Below are 27,222 nucleotides of genomic sequence, written 5' to 3'. Positions count from 1 at the left end.
ATATTGAGTGAGAATATAAATTACTTGCACAATGTAGAATAATGGGCTAACCCACTAAAATTTAAATGGATATAGGGAGTCATATGTAATACACCCAATGATTTTGCTTCATCCAAATCAATTATCTTGTTTTAGCACAGAACACTCAATATGCAAATATTATTATTAGAATAATAGAATCTCAGGATATAATTCAAATACCGCAGAATGGTGGAAAAAAACTAACCTTTCCCACCCCCATCGCGCACACACACATTTAATTTTAATAACTGCAAAATTCTGTATGGCCATACAATGAAACTTGAAGAATCCAACATTATTAAAATCTGGCTCAGTAAAATATAAGAGATTAAGATAGAAAACCAACGCCATGGATATGATTATAAAAAACCAAAAAGGTAACTTCCCTTATTTTGGTAAAACCAGACTCAGCATCTCTTCCTCACAGTGTCACTTCCAGGAAAACGTGGCCATCTCAGGGATTTCTCAGCCACGTTGTCGGTTGTCTAGTTCACCAAGGACTATCCTCTTTCCGGCACTGATTCCGAGGTCAAGGTTGATGTACTGGTGTGGGCCGTGAGGGGCAGGGCTGGGCGTCCACATCTCCTCCCATCTCTCCTGCTGGCATCCACTTAGCAGCAGAGTGGGCCCACTGTAGTCTTAGCTGTCAAGCATGTCTTGTTCTTGTCTCTCAGCTCCCCTTGTTCAAGGTCGGGCATGGGACCCGGGACAACTTCCTGAGCACAAGCACTCTGCTTCACGCGTCTTCCTATCACACAAACGTCTCCTGTACCAGCCCTAATGCAGAACCATATAGAGGGGCATTCGGGAAATATAATTCCGATGTAGATAAATTGACACCTGACAAAATCACTATAATATTTAATAATAAAACAGGTATTCCTCATTTGAATGCATCCCATGGAATCTAAATGCCATAGTAATTTAAAACCCATAATCACCCATTTAAAAAGCACTTAAGCATTAATGAGCAGTTGAAACTTTACATCATTCAATGTTTTTTAACTGATACCACCATTACACTACACCTATAAACTTCTTCTCTAATGTAATAATATGTTTATTCTTTAAAGTTTTTTTAGTCTGTCATACATTTCTGCAATAAGAAATTATTTATAAATTAGAATTTCATTCTTAATGTTACTTTTTAATAAGTAACGGTTCTTAATTTGTATAATCTAGTTATTAATCTTAAATCTTGAATTAGGAACTCTCGTGGTTTATTTTTCTTCAAGACTGTCTTAACTAATTTTGAATCTTTGCCTTTCATGTACATTTTAAAATCAGCATTTTGCCCTGGCCGGTTGGCTCAGCGGTAGAGCGTCGGCCTAGCGTGCGGAGGACCCGGGTTCGATTCCCGGCCAGGGCACACACAGGAGAAGCGCCCATTTGCTTCTCCACCCCTCCGCCACGCTTTCCTCTCTGTCTCTCTCTTCCCCTCCCGCAGCCAAGGCTCCATTGGAGCAAAGATGGCCCGGGCGCTGGGGATGGCTCCTTGGCCTCTGCCCCAGGCGCTAGAGTGGCTCTGGTCGCAATATGGCGACGCCCAGGATGGGCAGAGCATCGCCCCCTGGTGGGCAGAGCACCGCCCCATGGTGGGCGTGCCGGGTGGATCCCGGTCGGGCGCATGCGGGAGTCTGTCTGACTGTCTCTCCCTGTTTCCAGCTTCAGAAAAATGAAAAAATAAAAAAAAATAAAAAAAAAATAAAATAAAATCAGCATTTTGATTAAACTGCTGAAATTTTTATGGCCATTGCTTTGCATCTGTAAATTAATTGATCCACCTGTCAAATTATATCTTTATAATACAGTATTGAGTTTCACAATTCAGTAATGTTTTATATTCTTCCATTTGCTTAAGACATCTTTAATATCTCTAACTATAATATATATTTTGTCTCCTATCCTAGTGCTAACGAGGCCCCACCCTGCTTTGCTTGCAAAGTCAGGCGAGATCCAGAGCGTTCAGGGTGGTATGGCCATAGATACAGACTTTCCCAACATAGTTTGTTATATTCAATTTAGAAGACTTGCAAATATTTGTTTAGTTTTTATTTAGTTTTATGAATAAAAATTTAATTTTTTCTTGTGACCAGATTTTTAGGGTTAAAGTTTTTCTTTGAATGGGTTTATAATGAGTGTTGGCCCTTAAACAAAGCAGGGGTTGGGGCACTAATCCTATAAAATCTGCATATAATGTTTTATTCTCATCCCACCCCTTTCTCGGCCCATCCCCAAATCTCACCAATACTCCAAGTCTTTCTTTCTGTGTTTTGGCCCCAGTCTGACAGCAGCCTCTAACCTCTCAGGACTTCTCCAACTTGGGTGGCCCTCCAAAGGCTCCTCAAGGCGTTAGTTCTGGGTGTCTTCTGCCCCAGGGAACTGTTCTTCCAGTATGGCGGCCCACCACAGTGCTCCTCAGTAATGGCTCACGGGTGCTGTCATATGTCCTTTACCCAAAAGCTTAAAAAGACTACAACCACTCCATGTTGACCTTGGATAGGCTCTGGCCTCTAAAAGCTTACTCAGTACAGTGTTCTTGTTTCACAACGAGAATAAGACATGTCCAAACCATTTATTTCAGCCACCAGGATCTTACCTTGGTGCACTACCCTGGGTGGGGGGCTTAGCCTCCAGGGCACTAAACAATAGGGCAGTTTTAATTTCCTATGCCCACTCACAAAAAAAGTAGCTATGTTCTGATTTTTTGCTTCCAAAATAATTGTGATTCCAATTTCTTCTTGCTGTACTGAGCTACTAATACAGCGGTGGGCATGATCAGTTACGTCACAGAGCCACCTCCAAGGCTGGAACTGTTCCAACAGCGTTTCTAGCGACAGCCCAGAGGGGGGTTGGGAGTGAGGGCACCAAAATGGGACTGTCCTGTCCTGCCAGTGGGCTGGGCCTCTGTAGCTGCCGGGAGTGTTGAGAAGCTCAGCATCAGGTGGGCCACGGTCTGCACGGGCGCCACAGGAAGGGGCCTGCCAGGGGAGAGAGGGGAGGTTCTGAGGACTCTGGTGGGTGATGCTGTGGGGAGCAATGACTAAGGACCTGAGAGGTAGGTGAGTGTCAGTGAATGCGGTGGCGTCTTTTCCAGAATTGCAACTTCCTCGGTGTCTGGACATGGAGAAGCCTGGGGGCCGGAGCAGGACTAATAAGCCAGAGTATCTGGTTCAGATTTTAGATTTAACTTGGAGGTGGGTTTTATGTTTTCTGTTTGTTTGGGTGGTAGCGTTGTCTGCAGACAGCCTTGGAAAGGGAGATCTGAGACCCAAGGACCCTGGAGAGTAGTAGGTAGGTTGAGGCTCAGATGCTGACTATTGAGAACAGATTTGATGATACCTTCATTCAGCTGATCCAAACCCAGTTCACTCTTTCCTCAAGATACTAATTAACACTTCTGTCTTCCCATGTTAACACTCCTGTCATTATCTTTCTAACAAGGTTTTAAATATTATCTAGTGTGTGTCATAAAAAAAAGTGCTTTATTCTTTTTACTGCGTATAACTTTGACTCTCCAAGTACTTAATTACTAGTAGCCTACTATTGACCATAATAAGCCTTACATGAACAGTCAATTAACATATATTTTGCATGTTACATGTATTATATACACAGTATTCTTACAATAAAATAAGCTAGAGGAAAGAAAATATTAAGAAAATCAGAAGGGGCCCTGGCCAGTTTGCTCAGTGGATAGAGCGTGTGCCCAGTATGTAGACATCTGAGGTTCCATCCTGGTCAGGGCACACAGGAGAAGCGACCATCTGCTTCTTTGTCTCCCCACCATCTCTGTCTCTTCCTCTCTCACAGCCAGTGGCTCGGTTGGTCCAAGCATTGGTCCAGGTGCTGAAGATAACTCAGTTGATTCCAGCATCGGCCCCAGACAGGGGATTGCTGGGTGGATCCTGGTCAGGGTGCATGCAGGAGTCTGTCTGTCCCCCCTCCTCTAACATAAAATGAAATAAAATAAACCAGAAGGAAAATACATTTACAGTATATATTTTTAAAAATCAGCATATAAGGTGACTCACGCAGTTTATACTCATGTTGCTCAGGGGGCAACTGTACAGTTATTGACTATCAACATGATGATTGAGCAAACATAAATATATTCATTATTCAATACATGCAATACATTCACATTTGCTCAAACATGTTGATAGCCAATAATTGTAATTATAACCCCGTCCAAAGAAAAACTTAAACAGAAAATGAATTAATTGTAGAAAGAGCACCTTTTAATGAAATAGAGAGATTTGTTTCAATTAGTTCATGTATCCATGGATAAATATTAGTTATTTGCTAGGATGAGGTAGGCTAATTAAGGTACTTTCAATATTTGGCCCTAATGTTGTATTCATAGAAACCTTGTTCACAGAAAAATAATATGAAAATGAGAATAAATTGGTTATAGCAGTGTCACTCAATTATTCTAATTCCTTCTTTCCCCAATAACTTTTTTTTTTCTTTTTTTTCTGAAGTTGGAAACAGGGAGAGACAGTCAGACAGACTCCCGCATGCGTCTGACCGGGATCCACCCGGCACGCCCACCAGGGGCGATGCTCTGCCCACCAGGGGGCGATGCTCTGCCCATCCTGGGCGTCGCCATGTTGCGACCAGAGCCACTCTAGCACCTGAGGCAGAGGCCACAGAGCCATCCCCAGCGCCCGGGCCATCTTTGCTCCAATGGAGCCTCTGCTGCGGGAGGGGAAGAGAGAGACAGAGAGGAAAGCGTGGCGGAGGGCTGGAGAAGCAAATGGGCGCTTCTCCTGTGTGCCCTGGCCAGGAATCGAACCCGAGTCCTCCACACGCTAGGCCGACGCTCTACCACTGAACCAACCGGCCAGGGCTTCCCCAATAACTTTTGAGAGTCTATGTTGTACCAGGCAGAGGAAAAATCAGAAAAGAATAAACAAAACTTATGTCATAAAGCTTAAATTGTACCGAGGGAGTCAGACAACAAATAAGGTTTTTAAAGTAAATATATATAGTAATAAGTACCAAGGAGAAAAAGGGAAGGAGAAAAGACAAGTATAGGGAGGAATGAAATTACAGATAAAATGGCTGAGCTAAATGTTTAAAAACTACAGAGTGATCTAGTGTCAAAAAATATTTTTAAAGTAATACAGCTAATGAATCAGTTAGGTACTCCAGTTATTTTGGAAGCAAAACGTCAGAAACTAGCTACCTTATCCTGATAAGGAGCAGGAAAATAAAACTTTTGCATGTTTAGTGGCCTGAAGGGTGCTCCCCCCAGGGCAGTGCACCAAGGTAAGATTCTGGTGGCTGGGACAAACGCATGTCCTTGCATAGTGCCGAGACCACAACTGTGGAAGAGCATGAGAGAACCGAGGACCAGAATAGCCAAATGGCCACAGGTACTTTTTCAGGACACTTACATTATAGAATCAAGGCCCTAGGAACTGACTCCTTTAAACTATGCACAGCTAAACACCATTCGGGAAGTTTGCACGTACAGTTGGGGCATGCCTTCCCCAAGTTGAAGACTTCTGGTCTCTTATGGCCTCCCCTCTCCCTTCCCAGGACAAGGAGGGGATGGGAGTCCTGGAGTTGCCTCCAGACCCTCCAAACTCTCCCAGTGACAGATCTCAGTGTTTTCCAAACCAAATTGTCATCAAGGACAATTAAGCTATATCAAATCTTACTGTCAGTACCTGAGACTGAGGGGAACAAGACAGAAATGAGAGAGTCCATTCTGCATGGTTTTTACCAGGCCGAAGAGGTAAAAATATTGGAGAGCTGTGATACAGACAAGGCAATCTCTGAGCCTCTGGACCCCATCCTTCCGGCTATGGCTGACTTATCCTGGAGCATCTTCTTGGCCCTGCGTGCTCCCCTGCTTCAGTGTCCCCTGCTTTCTGAAAGGTGGAGATTTTAAACTTCCTGCATCATAAAGAGAACAACAGTGAATAGCCATAAAGCTTGCACTTGGGTATCAAATGCTGCTTGAACAGCTCTTAGGGTTCATAAAGTTCTCGTGGGGAGATGGCAGCACTGCCCCAACTACCTCCTCTGGCAAACAAAGGTGTTTCAGGCACTATCAAGTTCACTGTGCCCAACAGACCCATCATGGCTCCTCTGGAAGCATCCCGACCGTGGCCTACCTTTGGCACAGCAGCTCATGCTCTCTGAAAGCTCAGATTCTTCCAATCGAGTAGCTCGTTCCCTAGTAACATGGCCAGAGTTTAGATGCCAGCCACCTCTGTAATAACGGGTCTCTCCTAAAAGCCCTCATTATCTGCAGGGTGCTGCAGAATCCTCTTTCCAGGCTTTTAAGGGCCTCTCTGCATGAACTCAGTGTCCAGCCTCAACCCTGGCTTTTTCTCTTAGAAAATCCTATCACAGAAAAAGCAAATCACCATGTAACAGCTCTGGTATTCGAGTTCCTTAAGGCCTGAGTGATGCTTCCTTAAGACATTTTTGCTGGCAACTAGCAAAATAAATGCTTATTAGAGCCGAAGGCAATGTCACAGGGGCTCCATATTCTTCAATTCAGTGACCAGGCAGCCTGCAACATTGCCGGTTCGGAAACAAAACACCTACATTCTGGTTAATTTTGGGTGAATATAATAAATCCTAGGACATAAGTGATAGCTTCCGTCCTCACTGGAAAGGGCCTTTAGTTGTTGCTTCAGGGGTACTAAGTCAGGTTTGCCATGTCTGAATGAGAAACTGGATTGGTAGCACTGAGTTATCTATTGAAAACTTCATATATGACCCAAAAGTTTCCGGTGGTCAACTAGAACAGTTGCAATTGCTTGTGTCTGTTTTGCAAATGAAAAATAAGTCAGTATTTGTGTGGTCGATGTTGTTTTAAATCTTGAGTAGCTTTGCAATTAATCCCTTCAAGTCGGTGAGAATCTTTGTCAGTATATTTGGTAACAAGTAATATAAATTTTTTCCAAGAAGTTGCTTGGCTGTGCTGTTGGAAGTTGGCACAGGAAATACATTTGAAAGAATGTCAAACAACAGGGTGTCCCTGGCTGCAGGCCCTCCCCATAGGATCTTTTATCGGAATACAGTTTCCAAGAATGGGTGAAGAGTAATGCTCTGTATAACTGGCTTTTCTGGACAGTTGATGCCAATTCTTAATTGTGCTAAATGTTTGTTCTGAATTTCAAGATGTTTTTAAATTTTATTTCTCAGTTATAGTTGACATATAATGCTATATTTGTTTCAGGTGTACAATGTAGTGATTAGACATTTGTATAACTTATGCAGTGATCACTCCGATAAGTCTAGGACCCATCTGGCACCATACACAGTTATTGCAACACTATTGGCTCTATTTCCTATGCTGTGCTCTACATACCCGTGGCTGGCAGTTTATACTTATTAATCCCCTTCACCTATTCGCTCATTCCCCCACCCCTCTCCCATCTGGCAACCATCAAGACTTTAATAACCAGATGATGTGAAATTCAACTTAATTGTCCTGCAGATCAACTGACAAGCTGTTCCCCCACTCCCCACCACACCTCCTCCCAGGATTCCTCCTGCTCCCCACCTCTTCTACCGTCACTCTTCTGCCAAAGCTCCGTATATGGTAGAGGTGTTCTTTCTACCTGTCCTTTTCTAGTACCTCTGAAACCTATTTACGCCTTCTCTATTACTTTTCATATTTTATTGGAATTCATCCCCTTATTCTACTGGAGAAATTAATTTAGCATCTGCTCTTCTAACACCTTTCTCATTTAAGTGAATTCTAGAATGTATAGTTGCTTTACTTTATTAACAGTAAAGTATGACTACTTTTTTTGAAAACTTAAAAGTTGAAGTTCATTCCTACTAAGTTATTTCCAGTCTTTTGGTAAATCATCTTTTAAAAAATTTTTTCAATTTTTTTAAAGCATTTGATATCATTAAAAAAAAAAACCTTTCAGAATCTATGAACTTGCCCTTTATTTATGCCGCTGTGTCCCTTTACTTGAACTGTCTTCTCTGGCAAATGAGAAGTGTTGGTGTGTGCATAAAAAACTCTTTTAGGAAATATGGAAACATTGTTATCTCATGGACGTGTAGGTTTCTGTTGCTGAAAAGCTACCTTGCTGTGTCCCATCCATAAAGATTCTTGATGTTCTCAACTTCTTAATTACCCATTTGTCAATGATTTCTCCCTAATACTTTTTTTTTTTTTTTTGTAGTCTTGTCTAGTTCTGGGAGCTTGACAATTTAAGTTTTACCAATATGTAATCTTTATTTTTAGAGGTTTGCAAACTATGCATCACACTAGAATTCTGACATGCAGAGGAAACATAGCTCATTTACAGTGTCATCCATAGGGATGGCCATATGTCCTACTTGGGTTGAAACAATCACTGTTTACACAAGTCCTGGTATCCTATCTGGTTTAGATTTGGTCCTAGATTATTTAGTTTACAAATGAAATACTATTATTAATAGTTGTATTATGATAATCTAGTATGGGTAAATGTGGGCAGTACCTTAAGCTTCTGCACTGGTTTTCTCAAGATGTGTGAGATGTAAATGCAATGGATAGAATTCCCTTTTTAACACATGGTTAAATCAGTAAGAAAACCAATGCCAGCACTCTCTTCTTACCAAATCTTGAAGTGAATAATGTACCTAGCACCTTCCTTGCAAGCACAGTGAGCAGGTCAATGGATTAAAAAGGTAAAAGAGTGGGCAGAGTGAGCAGAGATGGCTCTTTCCTGTGTCAGGTGGAAGTGGGGGAAGTGCTGAACACATTGGCTCCTCCCACAGCCCAGCACACCAGACCAGGCGTAATCATGGGTCAGGGCACCTGGAAGTGTATGTAGATGATGGGCTGCCTCCACGGTGGGAGAGAATTTTCCATAGATCTGAAATACCAATATTTTACCCAGTCACCAGATGCTTTCAGCAGAAAACCAATTAATTTATTTTCAAATATAGTTTGGTTTTTTAAAATCTAATTCATGGAGTCAAAGAAAAACTTTTAGATATTCATTCTGTCTACACTAAAACTTCTGATATGACTTTACATGGTGTGCTAATTCAACTAAGAAGTAAACACTGCCTTGGCCAATTGGTTCAGTGGTAGAGTGTCAGCCTGGTGTGTGGATATCCCAGGTTTGGTTCCCAGTCAGGGCACACAGGAGAAGTGCCCATCTGCTTCTCCACCCTTCTCCCTCTCTTTTCTCTCTATCTCTCTCTTCCCGTTCTGCAGCCAAGGCTCCACTGGAGCAAAGTTGGTCTGGGTGCTGAGGATGGCTCCACCTCAGGCAATAAAATGGCTCCAGTTGCAATGGAGCACCACCCCAGATGGGCAGAGCATCAACTCCTGGTGGGCATATGGGGTGAATCCCAGTTGGGCGCATGTGGGAGTCTGTCTCTCTGCCTCCCTGCTTTCTCAATTCAGAAAAATACCAAAAAAAAAAAAAAAAGAAGAAGTAAATACTAAAGATAAAATTATTTATTTTGTAGGAATAATACAAATTTTGGTGGATTACAATACTGTGGTTTATAAAAGCATAGAATTCTTATTAGATTAAGGAATTTATAAAGCAAAAATGTATTTGGAATTCAGGTGCACAGGTCATTTATAATTTCTTCCCAATAAAGTTGCAATGTTTTAACAATTAAAATAGAAACTCTACAGTTTTCAAAATTTATATCAAAATTTATACACACACATATTAATAATATAAGTAAACTAGAATTTTTTCAGCTTTTTGCTATAATAATGCTGTTATAAACATTGTGAACAAATTTTTGTGATACATATGTTTTCATTTGTCTTGGGTATATGCTCAGAGTGTATTACTGGGTTACAGGGTACCTTTGCATTTAACCATAGGCACTGGCTGTTTTCCAAAGTGGCTGCACCATTTTCCAATCCCACCAACAGTATGGGCATTCCAATTTTTTCACATCTTCACCAACATTTATTATTATCTGATTTTATTTTCTGCTGGCTATTTTAGTGGGTATGAAGTAGTACCTCACTGTAGTTTTGATTTGCTTTTCCCTGAGGATGTTTCTATAATGAGGTTGATATTGAAAACAAACAGAACTTCACAATGGCAGAATATGCCTTCTCTCTTTGCTTCTCTCCTTCTGTCAAAGTTAGGAACAGTTCAGCCTTTCAAGAACTACTTTGTAAATCAAAGTTCCCTACAATGGTTGTGAGCAGTTTTATAAATGAGTCTTCCACATATTTGTTGCTTTGCATTCAAGATCAGTTGAAAATGTTTAATTGAATCATTCAACAAATGAAGCATCCCCAAAATCATCTTTTGAAGCTTCCAGTAAATGGCAATAATTGAAAGCTTATAAAAAGGAGAACTTTGAAATGTATGCTGACAAAAGCAAGAGAACTGGACAAATTAAATAATGAGAGCGCAAATGTTATACAAGATTTCACTTACAATTTGATAATTTCCTTTTGAAAATCTTGACTTGAGAAAAGCTTCTTTTGAAGAGCTCCTGGTTTTAATTGGACAAATTGATATTCTTCATCAAAATGGAAAGACGCTGAGTTACAAGAAGGCCTAAAACTTCTACAGCATTTATATCTGATGAAGAGACATTAATAGATACAATTAATGTTCTGTGTCCTATAAAATTTTTGACAAAGACACTGAATGGAGGCAAAATGACATGCCTGGGCTAAACTACACTTTATATATATTTCTACTCTTTAACAAATGCTTGGTGTTTACTGGCACCTATATGGAAAGTATTTCATAGTTAAAGGTACTATGATTTACAGTTAATTAAGGTACTGATAATTTCAAATTTAATAATTATAAAAGAAATTTTGAATATTATAAATAATTTTATAAAAAATAATAAAACCATATTATAATATATATTATATGTATATTCTTCTTAAAAAATACTGGTGACATGGTATATTAGAGACATAGAGGCTAAGGAGCAGATTCACAGCAGTACCTGTATTTATAAACAAAGTTGTGATTCTGTTAATGTTACATTTTAATATTCATATCATCAATATAAAGTTTCTTTTTACTTTGCTTTAAAGCATACGTGTGTGTGTGTGTGTGTGTGTGTGCTTATTTTTATAAAGATTTTTATTTTGGGTATAATTTTTAATTTAATCATTTTATTTGCAAATGTATGATACATATTTATAAATGTGTTTATTTTTAACAATCCTTTTAACTTTCAAGAGTACCTTTGTCAATGGTGTGCTCATTTGGCTTTTAGCCAATGTTATCTTCCCTTTAAATTCTTATCCATTGGTCAGCAAGGATAAAGGAGCAAATGTTTAATTAAATATCTAATCTGATAAAATCTTTTAAAAAACCTTTATCTAATCTGACCACTTAAATGGTCCCCTCAGGCACTGCCTATTCTCCTAGGGAAAGTCTTTTCAGGGTCTCAGATGGACTCCCCTCCCTGCTTCTCTCCTAAGGTATTGTCCCGGGGACTCAGGGGACCTGGTAGGGAAAAGATAAGCTTCCAGCTCCCCTGGTCTCCAGGGAGATTACCTGGCGATGGTTCTGACCACTGGTTGTTATGTGCCCCACGAGACTCCACAGCTTCTGCCTGCCCAGTGATCTGGTGAAGCTTTGGTTGAGCTGGTCTTACTTCAGATTCTCTAGTAGAGGAAAAGGACGGAGCAGGTCAGGGACTGACCAAAGTGACTAGAGCTTAAGTGAGTCACAGCTTCAATAGAACATCTAGGCTAAGTCATCTCTCTCTAAATCACTGTTCACTGAAGTGCTTGTATTGAGCTGAGTGTATGATATAATATCTTTTGCATACTGTGTACCTACCTACCTACCTACTCACACATACACACACACACACACACACACACACACACACACACACACACACTGAGAGTCAGTGTGCCAATATGCCTATGTTCCCAATAATGTTAGAATGCTATACTATAACCAAAGGTGGGTGTAAAGTAATGATGTTTTTAATAGACTACAAAATAAAACAGGAAAAATGAACTAAGGTTAGCCATGAACATTAGGATTGGATAAGACATGTGTGGAAGTCCCGGGTTCAATTCCTGGGCAGGGCACACAGGAGAAGCAACCATCTGTTTCTTCAGACTTCCCCCTTCTCCTTCTCTCTTTCTCTCTCTTCACCTCAACAGCCATGCTCTAATGGTTCGAGGAAGTTGGCCCGGCACTGAACATGGCTCCATGGCCTCCCCTCAGGCACTAAAATGCCTCTGTTGCTGAGCAAACAAGCAGTGGTCCCAGATGGGCAGAGCATCACCCCCTAGTGGGCTTGCCGTGTGGATCCCGGTCAGGGCACATGCTGGAGTCTGTCTTTCTGCCTCCCTGCCTCTTACTTAATAAAAAAATAATAATAAATAAATAAATAAATAAAAGAACTAGATAAAACAGAGGCTGTGATCAAGACTGGAAGAACTTAGAATAATAATTACTAAGAACAGTGATTTTATACAGACTGTGAGACAAGTACTGTGCCACTAGAGAGGAGAGACCTTTGCAAAAAGCAGATACCTATTTGTTAGGGATGGTTTAAGGACAGAAGTCATGGACACAGATTATGTGACTTCTCAAAGATCTTTCTAATGATGAAATAAATATTCCTAAGGGGGAAAATATGGATTTTGGCAATAAGGTGAGAAGGTACATTTTTTGATACACAAGGGGAAAAGGCATAGCTCTATGCCTAAGGACAAACACATTATTTAAAATCTAATGTTATGTAATGTAACTTCATTTTTCAGCAAAACCAGAAACAACTGTGATTATCAGTCCCTAAAATACCAACTTCTTTGTGTTTCTTCAAATACCCCCATTTTGGGACCATTGATAATATTTTAAACTGTCCCTTATATTAAACACACATTTTTCCATTTTGTGATAGACAGATATTTTTGTTAATATTACTTATATGTGTTCTATTTTAAACACCTACTCTGATGTGTGTTTTATTTACACATTTATTCATATTGGGCTATTTTCAGTTGATTTCATAGGTGGACTTGATGCACACTCCTACTACCAGGATCATGTTGAGTTAAAGCCTGTTAACCTGTAAGTAAAGGTGTCATGAGATGGAAAATATTAATCCTTCTAACTTGGTCAAAACTAACCAAACCTGAAATAATTTGGACCTGCTACTACTAATCATTGGTTTAATTTTCCACTCATATTTAAAACACACCTTTCACATGTAACCCAACATCATCATTATTCATTCCAAAAAGAATTTGAAATGGGTAACATTATTTATGTCTCTAAAATGATATACATATTTTATCAGTAGTTGATTGCCAAACAGGAGAAAAGGGGGACTTTTAGTCTGCAGAAGAGAAACTAAATATGTATCTTCAGGACAGCACTGCTGAAGAAAAAGGGGAGAAAGACTAGGTTAGAATCCAGGCTCCATATGTGTGGTCTCAGAGGCAAAATTTCCCTTTCGAAGACTCCAAGTGGGTTCTTTCTCCATTAGGTGTTGTAAAGCCAATTATGAAACTGAAAGTGAGCATTAACAGCACAAGTTTTATTTTAAAATGGCCAGAGAATGAAGAAATGGGAGCTTAAGCGCTCTCAAATCAACTTTTCACGGGCTTGGGGTCAGAAGTTGTATATGTAGAAGGAGAAAAATGAAAGGGTGGTCTAGGCAGAGAAGGGGAAATAGGTGGGGTCTTCTCAGAGTCAGGGTTCTCCCTCTTTTCTGTCCCTTTATGGTCCCTTCTAATCGTCATCATGATGATGGTCAACTGTCCTGGTGTCAGTGGCTGTGTCATTTAATATGGAGATTAGATCATAAAAGAGTTTGAGTTCTGAAGGCCAATTCTGCAGCCATTTTGTTCTAGGCTGGTTTTAACTGGCTCTTTCTAGGGAGAAAGCTATTAACCACAGACCAATCAGTTTCTCTGAGATAAACAGAGTTAAGGTGGAGTAGGGCTCTGGCCGATCACATAGGCCCAATGGGACAACTGTTTCATAGGGGAGGACAGAGAATGGATTAAATGGAATCAGTGTGTCTAGTATATGGGAAGTTCCCTATGATTGTGCCTAGTACCCAAATGTTTAACTGTTGCTAGAGGGCATGAAAAGAAGTCACCAACAGCAACAAAAGCCATCTCAAACTGGCCAGATTTCAGTTGAGTATAAGGAAGAAATTATGGTCACCTGTTGACAAAATACTAGAAAACAAAAAAATAGATACAGTGACTCCATTCCTATAAAACTCTAAGTAGCAAATAGAAAACTTTATAAAATAATAGCTGTCATGTACTGCTAAGCCCTTGGAGTATATTAGCTCACATAATCCTCATGAAAACACTATATTGCACTAATTCATAGTCCTACTTCATAAAGTTTCCTTCTTTGTGAAGTAGGACTAAAGTTGTCTAAACTGAATTTGGACAACTTTCCCAAAGTCCCACTAGTAGTCAGTGATGGAGCTGGAATCTTTCTTGGATAGTAAGCTATCACCATGCCTGATATTGCAGACTTGCTTCGATAACCCTTCTATTACATCAACCGAATGTTTTGTAATTCCATGGCAATAAAGGAAGTTACGTAAAACAGGAACTGGTATAAGAATCACATACGAAAGGTTTCATTTGCTGCCTCTTTGCCATGGTGATTCCTGCCCAGTTCTGCAGCCCCTGACCAGCCTCTTTGGGGACTGAAGCCTTGAGAAGCCCACACTAGCTCCTCCAGCTCTCCAGGTTGAATTTATTTTCTTCTGGCAGAATAACCTAAAGGAAACATCACTCACAAATCAACACTGTTCGTGTCAAATGATAGATGTTTAAATAAATGTCAGTGTTTTAAAGCAAATCCAATTTGGAAAAATATTCACCCTGCATAACGCTCCAGGACTAAACAGTCACCACCTCATTACTCACACTACCGAGTGCTCGTAAATGATGTGCTCCAAAAGTTGATATTTGTGGATTCGGGGAACTTGGCCAGGATTGTGACAATAATAAAAATGATCATTGGAAGGGAGAACAGAACTGAAACAATGCATAGTGGTGACGGGGAGAGTCTTATATACACTTGTTATGCAGTAAGAAGGTGATGAATGATTTATTTCACCTCCACCGTGAAAACAGTAACTCAGCAGAGAAACTGCAATATGAAAAATGTTGGTCAGATGTAAGACGATCTTTCTATTAAGGAAGGTTATTAAAAACTGCAGCTGATTAATGTTGATACAGAATCTCCTTTCTTGAATGACACATGTACATCTATGTAGCTCAAAGCGTGCTCTCTGTCATAGCCCAGAGGCAAGTGACTTCCATCTATGCCCCCTAAGGTCCCTTCCATTTCAGAATCAAGAACACATAAAACATCCTCTTAAGATTACCTGAAAAGGCTTTGATCAACTCCACTACCTCCTCAAAAGGTTTTCTCAACCACCCTGTTCACTGCTGAGCCCTCACACCATTTTAGCTGAATGTAGCATGAACTACAGGCTGCGGAAAATAATGGAGCAAGTTTCTGCTTTGACAGATTATGCATATTATTATGTCAGATGAATATGGAATGCTTTTCAACCGTGAAGGGAGCAGGAATCTGAAAGATCAAACTAAACCTGAATTAAAATCATGGTGCATGAAACAATTTAAAAGGTCAGTGTGTGTGCTCCCCACAGGTATGCAAATACTGCAAAGTTTATCCAGTCAGCATCAGTCAGCTGCTTCATCTCTTTTAATAAGGCCTTTATATTGGATGCTGTTGTATCCAGTTCAATGACACCATATCACCACCCAGCAACAGATTGAAAAAAAAGCCAATCTTCTGTACGAAATAGTTAGGGGAGTGAACACTGCTTTGTAACACAGTTAGACTGTGCAGGAACATATGTGTGGGGGTGAAGTGATGGGGGTGAGACAGTTCACATATGAATCTGGTCTTTCATGCTTCTCTCTCTTTACAGTAATGACATCAAACTATCAAGGCTCACTGATCAAATAAATTTAGTTCCATTTACAGCTATCTATTGATGATTTATAAAGTGTGTCTTAGGTAGGCACTGTGCGGTCTGCTGCAGACATGAAGATGAGTACTAACACTTGAGCTTTGACCTCCGGTGCCCAACGGTATAGAAGAAGAAACTTACATAGAATAAGTAGATACAAAACAATGTCCCCAAGGCATTTATATTTATTTATTTATTTATTTATTCATTCATTTATTTATTTATTTTTGAGAAAGAGGTAGGGAGAGAGAGAAAGAGAGGAGCATCAAGCTGCTCCTGTATCTGCCCTGACCAGGGAATCGAACCAGCAACCTTCATGCTTCATATGATGCTCTTACCAACCAAGCCATCCAGTGCTTAATTTTTATTGATTTCTTTTATTTATTTATTTTTTTTTTTTTTTTTTTTGAGGAAGGGTGAAGAGGGTAGTGGGAAGGAAGCATTCATTTGTTGTTCCACTCAGTCATGAGTTCTTTGGTTGCTTCCCGTGTGTGCACTGGTGGGGGACGAACCCGCAACCTTGTTGTTTCGGGACGACGCTCTTAACCGACTGAGCTAACCGACCAGGGCCCCCAAGGCAATCTTTTGTAGAATGGGGAATATTTATATTTCACATAAGGAGAGAAGCCTCCACTGGTAGATGGTGGCTGTACTGATTTTGGAAAAACAATGAGGAGATTATCAAAAGCAGAAGAATATGGGTGTCCCTTGGATGGAAGCTAATCTACTTGGGGCCATTCTGCAGAGGATAAAGTTAAAATTTGTGACTATCCAATCGGGCATTCGCCATAGCTCTCACATAGCCTGAGCACACCTGTGAGGGAGCAGATGTCTAAGCAGAGCTGGAATGTTGAGGGCTCTGGCTGGGGAGCCCTGAGATGCTCAGCAGCCATTGTGCCACCGCCTACCCTGGGTCAGTCTTTCTGCCTAAAGATACAGAGATGCTTTCAGTGATTGTCGTCTGGGTCTGGCTTGGGGATATGTGACACACAGCTCAGGGGTAGCCTGTGCTGGGGCCTATCACCTTGTCACAGTCGCCATGAGGGGCTGTAACTCTCAACATAACACACCTTGGCTCTTCACCAGCATCTCCTCCCTTGCTGCCACCACACACTGGTACCAACTTCATGGGAGGGCTTGGCAAGCACGGGCTGCTCTTGTTAGTAGAGCACACAGCCACAGGACAGTGGTGGCTTCGAAAGGGCTGCCCACACAGCAGCCAGCCTATGATGGGGCAGCTGTAGGGGAGGACGAACGGGGGCAGACTTACCTCTCAGAACGATCAGCAGCTGGGCACAGACCCACACTGCTACGAAAGAGATGTGGAATGTCAAGGAGCATCATAGACAGCAACTGAATTGCTCTAAAGTTTGTCACACTCAGCAAATTGGTTAGCAACTGAGTAGTGGAAAAACGAAGCTTCAGATAGCAGTAATTCTTCACATAGGAATAATTAGACCAAGGCAGTTGATCAAAAAACTGGCTGTAAAACCAGAACTGTGTTCCACAGGAGTGGTAGAGAGATCTGGCACTGTTAGAAATTTCCATGAGGAACATGCCCCAAGTGCAATGCAGAACAAGCTGATGGAAAAAACTCCTCCCACCACTGTTCGCCTATCTTTTCCTAAGGTCTCCAAATGAGAACTTGACTTTATCTGGTATCTGGATTTGTTTGATTGCCTTTCCTGGAGGCTGATTTTTCTTCACAAAAATTGTGACACACTCTGCAGCGACTGCTGATTGTCTGCTATTGCAGCTAAGTGCTCGGAGGGAGACGAGCCTGGCCCCTGGTTCAGGCGGCCCCGCTGCAGGCTCCCACCCGGCCCTGCACTACCTGTCCTCTGTCTCTGATAGACAGTCCAGGCCCAGAGGAAACTGAGCTCTGATGACTGGCTGCTGCACAGAGCCAGAGGTGGTCCCATCCATCTGCCCCCTCTGTCAACGGCTATTTTGTAGCAGGGTCCCTGTAAGTTGGTACCAGGCCATTTTGCATTTATAGCATCTAAATTAAAAACCAGAAGGACAAATCAGGTGTGTGAGTGTGTGTGTAGGAGGTGGGGAGATGAGAATGATGTGCTTTTCAACCATGATTTAAAAACCAGTAACCACCAGCGATGTATTAGTAAACCTCAACTGGAGGGACCTGCCATCCACAACCAGCATCCATCCCTTCTCTCTTCCATTTCTTGGCCAAGCACCCAAAGACTAATAAAATGGTAGCTGTCTGTCTTAATCCTGTTTTTGTTTGTCCTGACTAGCTTCCACACCTCCGTGTTTCTCTATGCTGTCTGGTCCCTGTCACATGCAGAGCGAGGAGCCTGTCATCTGCTCACAGCCAGGGCTGGCTCACTGTTCCCATGCTGAGCTTGGAGTTCTGGTGCCCGAGGGCTTCAGTCGGTCCCGGGCAATGGCAGGCACTTACGGGGACATGTTCTCTCCGGGTTGTCCCTGGAGTGCAGAGCGCTATGCTGTAATGCACTCGGCGCCCTCTTAGCTGTCCCAAAGGAGAGAGCCCTTCCTGCGTGCGGCCTTACTTAGCGCAAAGGTGGCCGCTCCTAGGGCACATTGCTTTCCCTAGCTTTGGAGCACTTTCCTTTTGTCACTGGTATTGGTGACTTTTTGATCCATCATAGAAAGTGATTATACCATTTTAGGGACTATGTAAGAACGCACCCTAAAGTGTAGCCATTTGACCATGTAGCAATGAAATGGCTGTTTATAGGGCTCACGCTGCTCAGAGTCATCACTAGACTAGTAGTTCATGCTCCGCTCTCCTGCTAGGAAGGAAGGCTGCTGCCGATAGTGCTGCCAGCCACATGCAAGAGGGTCTGCCGTGACCAGTGGTCATGGGGACACAGAGACCTTCTCAGTTGACATATGACCTCACACACTGCCCTAAGCACTGTCTTGATTCATCATGGAAAGCCCATGAATCCTTTCCAAAGTGAGAAAGCTTGGTCTGAGTATTGTTCTCCAAGGAAGCTGTGGATTCCTGCCTTCCCCAGAATTCTTAGGATTCGTCTCGGCACTTGTCAGTGATGTCAATGGCAGGAAAACAGATAAATGTAGTGGTGTGAAGACAGAGACACCCCCAAATTAAATTAACATAATTTTGTCTTGTTTCTAAAGAAAGTACCCTCTGATTTTAAAATTGAAGGCAATGAACATAAAAAAAAATTTATGCTACATACATTTTTTTTATTTTATATGCACAAAAAAATATTTATAATCTCCACATTATTACAGGTTCTGGGAAGAAACAAGACATAAGAAAGAACATACAAACAGAGAAAAGCACACACACACACACACACACACACACACACACACACACGCTCACACATACACCCGGAAAGGACACAGAGAAACTTAGAGAAGTAATAGAAAAAGACATAATGACAGGTCAAGCAGGAGACACAGTTTGGAATAACGTCATTGTCTCATTACTCGATTCATTTTTCCTTTGAGGGTAGGTATCCTCAAGTAATTGCTACCATATTTACAAACATGTACAAAAAAAAGAGAAAAAAATGGTCTTAAGAATCTCAAAACTTGCCTGACCTGTGGTGGCGCAGTGGATAAAGCGTCGACCTGGAAATGCTGAGGTCGCCGGTTTGAAACCCTGGGCCTGCCTGGTCAAGGCACATATGGGAGTTGATGCTTCCAGCCCCCCCCCCCATCTCTCTCTCCTCTCTGTCTCTCTCTGTCTGTCTTTCTCTCCTCTCTAAAATGAATAAAAAAAAAAAAAGAATTGAGGGATTTTTATGGCCTGACCTGTGGTGGCGCAGTGGGATAAAGCGTCGACCTGGAACACTGAGGTCACTGGTTCGAAACCCTGGGCTTGCCTGGTCAAGGCACATATGGGAGTTGATGCTTCCTGCTCCTCCCCCTTCTCTCTCTCTCTCTGTCTCTCTCTCTCATTCCTCTCTCTCTAAAAAAATCAATAAATAAAATATTTAAAAAAAAAAAAAGAATCTCAAAACTCAAACTCTCCTACCCAGACTAATGGATCAAACGTAGCATCATTACCTGAGTGACAACTAGACATTGTGTGTCACTAGCTATGGTGCGATAAAAAGACAGCACCACCTATGAACCCTCGTGCCACAAAGCCAACCTTGGACTGGAAGTGTAGAAAATACAAGCATAACAGAATAAGTTACACCTCACCCCAAGGAAGCAATCAGCCAGATCTAGAATGTGGGAAACAGTCCAGGGCAAATAAAAGGGAAGGGGAATGTTACTGATGGAAAGAGACTGCAGTGACATACTGGTCACATACACTATGTATATTTTGTTTGGATTCTGATTTCAACAAGCCAACTAATGAGATATTTTTAGATAATTGGAGAAATGTAAACATGGACTAGATAGTAAATGATGTTAAGAAACAAGCCTATTTTGATAGGTATGCTAATGAATGGGTAATAAAAGAAAGCAGTGTTTCTCCGCCTCAGTACTATTAACTCTGGACCAGATCATTCTGTGTAGTGGGGACTGTCCCGTGCATTTCAGGATATTTAACAGCATCATCTGCCTCTACCCACTGCCAGTAGCCACACACACACACACACACACACACAGCCAAATTGTGACAACCAAATGGTAAAATGTCCCTTGTTTTAGAGTCACTGAGTTAAAGAATCAGAGAGATCTGTTGATGAAAGAAGTGACATCATGTCTAAAATTTGCTTTTAAATACTCTAGCCAAAACAAACAAAAGAGTAAGTTGCAGTGGAGAGATGAAACTTGATTAGCATAATTTTTATTTTAGTTGAAGCTGGACAGTGAGTACATAAGGATTCATAATACCATTCTCTCTACTTCTGTGTATGTTTGATTTTTAAAAATCAATGTTACTAAAACCTAAGGAAGGATTGGCAATAGGCTTTCATTTTAAAACCGTCTCTCAAAGTTGCTTCACTGTCTTCTTGGAAAACTCCTTGCAGACATATTTCCCAATGCCTAGTGTAATGCTCCAGAGCTCCTACCTGACATCACAGGAACAGACTCGGTCTACTTCACTGCTTTGCCAGTCCCTGTTGCTAAAGTCCAAAAGCAGAAAACAATAGCTATAAGCAGAGCTGACGTTAAAGATAAATGTAGTGGATGGATACCTAGAAGTTCCCCATCCCTCACCAATACTATCACTAACAGAGAAACATCTCTCCTGCTGCTTTATGCCCATTCTAGAAGAGGTTCATCTGGTGCAGTGGTAGTCAACCTGGTCTCTACCACCCACTAGTGAGCATTCCAGCTTTCATGGTGGGCGGTAGCGGAGCCACCAAAGTATAAATAAAAAGATAGATTTAACTATAGTAAGTTGTTTTATAAAGATTTATTTTGCCAAACTTAGCGAAAATTCGACATAAAGTAGTTGGTAAGTAATTATTGTTATATGCTTTAACTTGCTGTAACTCTGCTTTATGAATTTTATAAAGTAAATTTACTTCCCTACTTTATAAATCACCATTACTATAGAACCGGTGGGCGGTTAGAAAATTTTACTACTAACAGAGATACAAAAGTGGGCGGTAGGTATAAAAAGGTTGACTACCCCGATCTAGTGGATAGATGAGTAAACCTCAGGGTCTTGAATGTGTCTTCTAACTGAGGGTCATATAAAAGTACAAAAATTCCACCACTCTAATCTCATCTTTATCTTTTAGTTCAAATGTCTGATAATGGTGGTTGTCAAAGTGGAGAGGGGTTAGGGGACTGGGTGAAAGATGGGAGGGGCTGGGAGGATGGGTGTAAAAGGTGGAGGAATTAAGAAGTACAAATTGGTTGTTACAGAACAGTCGTGGGGATGTAAATTCAGCACAGAGAATGGAGTCAGTACTAATGTAATAACTGTGGATGGTATCAAATCGGTACTAGTCTAATTGGGGTGATCGCTTAGTAAGTTATATAATGTCCAATCACTGAGGTGAACACCTGAAACTAATGTAATATTGAATGTCAGCTGTGATTGAATAATAAAAAATTATTTTTAAAAAAAGCGAAAATAAGTTGTAAATTTTAAAGAGGTAAAAAAAAATCCCTGTGAAATTACAGTAAGGTAAAAGGGGTGCACATTGGGCTCCGTTTTCCAGAATGTAGAGAAGTAGACTTGTGGAGAGATGGGTCAGGCTAGGAAGACGGAGAGAACTGAAGGGCTCCAGCTCCTGAGGGCTGCGGGAGGGAGCAGAATCTACACGGAGCGAAGCTACTGAAAATGAAACAGAAAAGCTGGACATTTTCTCAGCTATTCCAATGTATGACTAAAAAGTCCTTTCTGCACCGCGGAGTCATTGAACTGGATTCATACTGTTAGAAGACAATTGCTAAACGAGATAGACCAGAAGTGTCAAACACATGCTCTGCGGCTGTGAGGCTCCCACTGTAGTGAGAAGGAGAAAACACACACCTGAGTGAGACAATCAGAGCATGATTAGTTACGAAGTGCAATGCCATTAGCTCCTCCTAGTGCGGCTCTTGTGTAAGCGTTGCTTTCAGCAGGATGAGAGAGCTAAGCGGCCAGGTTGAAGCGCGGAAGTCTTCACAGGACAAGAAATTTCATCTGAACCTCAACAATAAATAGGATTTAGATCAGCTAAGACTTTTCTCATGAGAGCAAAAGACAAGAGCAAAAGTACTCAATAAATATTCATTAAGTGCCAGCCACCTGGCAGACAGTGTTGAGGTTGATATCATGCAAAGGTGCATAAGCCAGAACCCTCACCTTCCAAAGGCCTAGTATCAAATCAGCAATATGCACCGAATCTTTGTCAAACGTGTGGGGACGAGGATGATGGAGATGACAGTGTGCCTTCCAGAGCAACAGAACTAGATCTGTATGTCTAGAAAGGAGGATTCCAGAGCAACAGAACTAGATCTGTATGTCTAGAAAGGAGGAGGGGAGGAAAGAATAGAAGAGGGAAGGAAGGATCAAGGGATTGAGGGAGGAAGGTAGATAGATGATAGATGATAGATGATAGATAGATGCAGGTTTAAGGAGTTTGCTGCTGTGGTTGTGGAGACTGGCAAGTCTGGAATATGCAGGGAAAGCTGGCAGACTGGGGACCCAGGGATAAGCTGATGTCACAGTCTTGAGTCCAAAGGCAAAATTCTGGACGTGAAATTCCTTCCATCTCAAAGAGACCTCAGTCTTGGCCCTAAGGCCTTCAACTGATTGAATAAAACCCCACTCACATTTTGACGGGCATGTGTTTTATTTAAAGTCTACTGATTTAAAAGTTAACCTTTTTACATAGCTCTGTTCCTGTATGTGCCCTGACCCGGGATTGAACCAGCAACCTCTGTGTTTCAGGATGATGCTCTAATCAACCAAGCTATCTGGCCAGAGCTTAAAAGTTAATCTTATCTAAAAAATACCTTCCTGGTGACATCTAGACTAATGTTTGACCAAATATCTAGGTAATGTGGTCCAGTCAAGTTGACACATAGAATTACTATCACAGGATGGGATATATATAGGGGGACAATGGTTAGGTGGTATGAAAGCCAGACGAGGATGATTCTTGAGCAGTCAACCAACAGGATGCTATAGGGAGATGAGGCTAGGGCTTTATCTGGTAGATTGGAGACATAATACTACCCTGTCATCTTTACCCCACAGCAATCAAAGTAGTACCTTTGCACCACTCCCCAGCTGCTACAATGTTGGCACTTCTAGCCCAAGAAACTGGTCCTGCACTCTGTTATGCCTATCTATGTGCCATGCCCTCATCTAAGAAGCAGGAAGCCCAGGTTGTTTGCTTCCTGGTTGCTACAGCCCTATTCACAGACCATACAAGGCACCCCCAAAAGCTATTTTGCATTTCAAAATGCCTGGATAGTTAGAAAGAAAATTTAGTTTTCAGTTTTGAATTTCTTTAAAGCAATACCTATTCTCTGTTTCAGGTCGAAATAAGTAATGACGTTGACACTGAAATGTAGCTGTTGAACTTGACTTCGAAAGCAAGGCACCATTGACAGCTCCTCTCTGCATCAACATGTCTCACTCTCTTCCAGAGGATGAACTGCACCTCCCTGCTTTCCCACAGATCACGGACTCCTTCGGTCACGGCCTATGTATTCTTAGCATTGTGTGCTAGATGAGTTGTAGGTGCTTGGGTGGGTATTTTTTTAGTCATTTTCTTCTTATATGAGTACTTGTAAATTGTAAAAAAAAAAAAGGTTTTGGTCTTAATTTTTTAACAGTATATAACAGGAGGCATGCAAAATGGGGGGGAAATGTTGTGAAACCCTACAGACAATTCTGTAAGAAATATTGGTTTGTATTGTGAGGTATTAAGTCAGGACTGCTGACAGCTGCAGTTATCTTAGATCTGATGGAATCTGCATTAGCCAACATTCGTTGAGGTTAACAGGCACGAAGTCAGATGCTGTGACCACTGATAAATGGGTACAAATAGTGGATCTGGCTTTCAGACTGAGTATAGGTCAAAACATAGAGTTCTCCTTTGTTCTCAACTCCCCAAAGCCCAGAAAAATATCAGGGCAATCTAAAATTTCAGATTCTTGCATATCTCATTCTTTCGGTGTTCTGAAAAATAGATGACGTGGGTGTATGAATGAGTTAAATGATAGTGAAGACCCTTTCCCTGTGGAGGGAACATGGGCATCTCTGAGGGCCATCGTTTTTGTTCCTTCTCCCAGTTCTGACGCCAGTGTCAGAACAAACCTACAGCTTGTAGGCATGTGGGACAGAAACCACAGCCATAACTCTAATCAGTCATGTCCTCTGAAGATATTCAAAAGGAGCGTAATAATGGTATGAAATTGTCTATAGATACTTCTGAAGAGGATATTTGTATTTGTTCTGAATCAACTTTTCTTTCTCATACTGCATCACAGTCACCAAGAAATTAGTATCAGAAACATAGTTTTCCATGAAAAAAAAAAAAAGATGTCTTGAAAACACATCAGTTTTTCCATATCTTTCAATTGCTATTTTCCATGTCAAAATAAATTTTGCTTACTCTGTATGAATACCAAGATGAGGCCTCCTGTAGGTCCCCAAATGGGCTACATGTGCACTGTTTAATTCAGAAGTTGTGAACTTGGCCCACACATCTCTAAGAAACCAGTCTATGAACCATCTGAAATTATATGCAAATATTATTGTGTGTAGAGGTTCCTTTTTTTCTTTTTTGTGGAGTCCATATGTTTTAGAGACTCTGTAAAGTACCACAAAGTCTGCCCTAGTTCCCTCACAGTTCGTGACCGCCACGGGGGGGCTCTGGAGGCCTCTGGGTTGTGCCCCTTTGGTCAGCTGTCACCTACTGAATCCCTTCTCATCCCGCTGAATAAATGCAAATTCAAACTGAAGAGGGGCTAGCGGGGACCCGTGAGACGGTCAAATCCAAGTTGTCATTGTACATTTAAGGAAGCTGAAGCCCAGGGGACTTTGTGGACTTGTCGAGAGTTCTGCATGTATACAGAGGAGCGAGAGCTATGGTCTAAGGAAGAACTTGGGAGGCACACAGTGGGGTTTGGGCCCCCCGGTTCCCCACTGCAGCCTTGGACAGTTTGGGACTCTTGGCCCTGGAGTTATCTTCCTCTGTAAAATGAAACATAATGCCTGTCTCCCGAGGCTCAGGTGAGGATTAGAGGAAAACACAAAAACTTCTCTGTAAACTGTGAAGCGCTCTACAACTAAAAGGTGGTCCTAACTGTAATGTCATAACAATAAGGTAGATCCCCTCTGGAGTTCTCGTTGCACACCCAATGCTAAGTGAAGCCTACAGAAACACCAAAACTCTCCTCCATGTTTTCTATACAGTAGCAAAAAAAAAAAAAAAAAAAATGCCCATGTTTAAGTAATTAGAAAGAATGCAGACTACAAATTGTATTTCTTAATTAAAAAATAACTGATATTCAAATTCCAAGACTAATACATATTATTACGATGGAGAAAGCTAATAGAACATCAAAAACATAGAAAATCAGTCAAAAGAATAAAATTAATATTTAAACATCTTAAACTGTCATTTTATTATGCTCCACATGCACAAACAGAACTATGTGAACATTTCACAAAATAGTTCCATGTAACTTTTCTTGCTGTTTTATCTTCGTGTAAACTTGTACGTTTTTCTAAGATGCACAGCAAAGTCGTAGATCTTGTCTAACTGCAGTTAACAGATTTGAGAAGGCATCTTGCACCAGTGAGTTTTCTGTGGAAATTCAACACAGGCAACTACTTAATATGGTATGTGTGTTTTGGTTTTTAATCTTTCTTTATTTGAATAATTAAGTTATAACTGTTTCAATCCCCAATTTCAGGAATCCATAATGATAATTCTGAAGCTTCAGAAAACTTGCCACTCCTCAGAAACAAGTTAGAGAGACCTGCCACCTCCTCTCCAGCCCACTCTTCTTGTCCACACCTCTTTCTTCTCTTCCGGGCTACTCTTTAGAGGTCCTGATTACTTAAGACAAAGGGATGAAAAGATTGTAGATTTGTGCAGTCACTCTCCGCAGGTCCCTAGATGTGAGTGATTCTGACATAGTGCTGTCACATGTCACATGCTGCTCCTTAAGAATGAGCATTTGCAGTTTTTGCAGCTTTTGCCTGTTTTAGGAAATCCACTCTGCATCATGCAGTAGGGCTTTCAACAAAGACACGTTCACTACATCCGCGTTCTGGCCAAATCTTGGCTTTTCTGTACGAAGTACGTGCGTGGTCAGAGGAAGGAAGAATGAATGTGTCTCAGTCTGTCCTCGTTTGCCAGCACGTCTCTCAGCATCCTGAGATGCTGCAGCTCCAGGTTCAAGGGCGCCCTTCAGACCTGGTCCTGGTAAAGCTGAAGACAGCACAGCCACTGCCCGTGAGTTAAAACCAATGTTTATTTCCTCTTTGAACTGACTTGGCAGTGTGTCTGGTAAGCCTTGGCCAAGTCTGCCCCAGGCTGTGCCTTCTATCTTGTGTCGATGAACTGTTCTTACCTACGTGTGTCCTGCGGACACCATGTGGAGCCACAGGCAGCCGGTACGCTCTCCAGTTCGCCTCACATCTATTTCAGATTCCAGTTATGTTTCAGAGTGGCAGAAGTTAAGCAGGGGAGCTACAAGGGGTGAAGATGGCTAGAAAATTCCCAGGGGACATGGGGTATGTTACGGTTTACAGTAGAGCTTTAAGGAAAATCTCTAAGCTAGCATGTCCCCGAGTATCGTAGCCTTCCACCTGCCATACAATATGAGCGTATGCATCCCTGAAACAAAAGCATATGTTTGTACCACTCTAAATCTGAAAAGCTGTTG

The 27,222-nt window shown here is 41.4% G+C and overlaps 1 protein-coding gene across 2 annotated transcripts in view; it reads left to right on the top strand.

The window, feature by feature from the left end:
• Positions 1-26,162, top strand: part of NKAIN3 (sodium/potassium transporting ATPase interacting 3) — a 609,298-nt gene extending 583,136 nt beyond the window's left edge. Inside the window, exons 6-7 of one of the 2 annotated variants that reach the window (XM_066378990.1) lie at positions 12,974-13,043; positions 23,857-26,162. In XM_066378990.1, the coding sequence (XP_066235087.1) occupies positions 12,974-13,043; positions 23,857-23,866 (80 nt within the window). In that variant the 3' untranslated portion in view covers positions 23,867-26,162. The remainder of the gene's footprint in view (positions 1-12,973; positions 13,044-23,856) is intronic. The other variant, XM_066378991.1, reaches the window with a different exon arrangement.
• Positions 26,163-27,222: the final 1,060 nt, after the last annotated feature.

Source organism: Saccopteryx leptura, chromosome 3 (genome assembly GCF_036850995.1).
Source record: "Saccopteryx leptura isolate mSacLep1 chromosome 3, mSacLep1_pri_phased_curated, whole genome shotgun sequence".
NCBI classification, from domain to species: domain Eukaryota; kingdom Metazoa; phylum Chordata; class Mammalia; order Chiroptera; family Emballonuridae; genus Saccopteryx; species Saccopteryx leptura.
The sequence above is the reverse complement of the archived record's forward strand: the minus strand, read 5'-3'. Positions and strand labels throughout refer to the sequence as shown.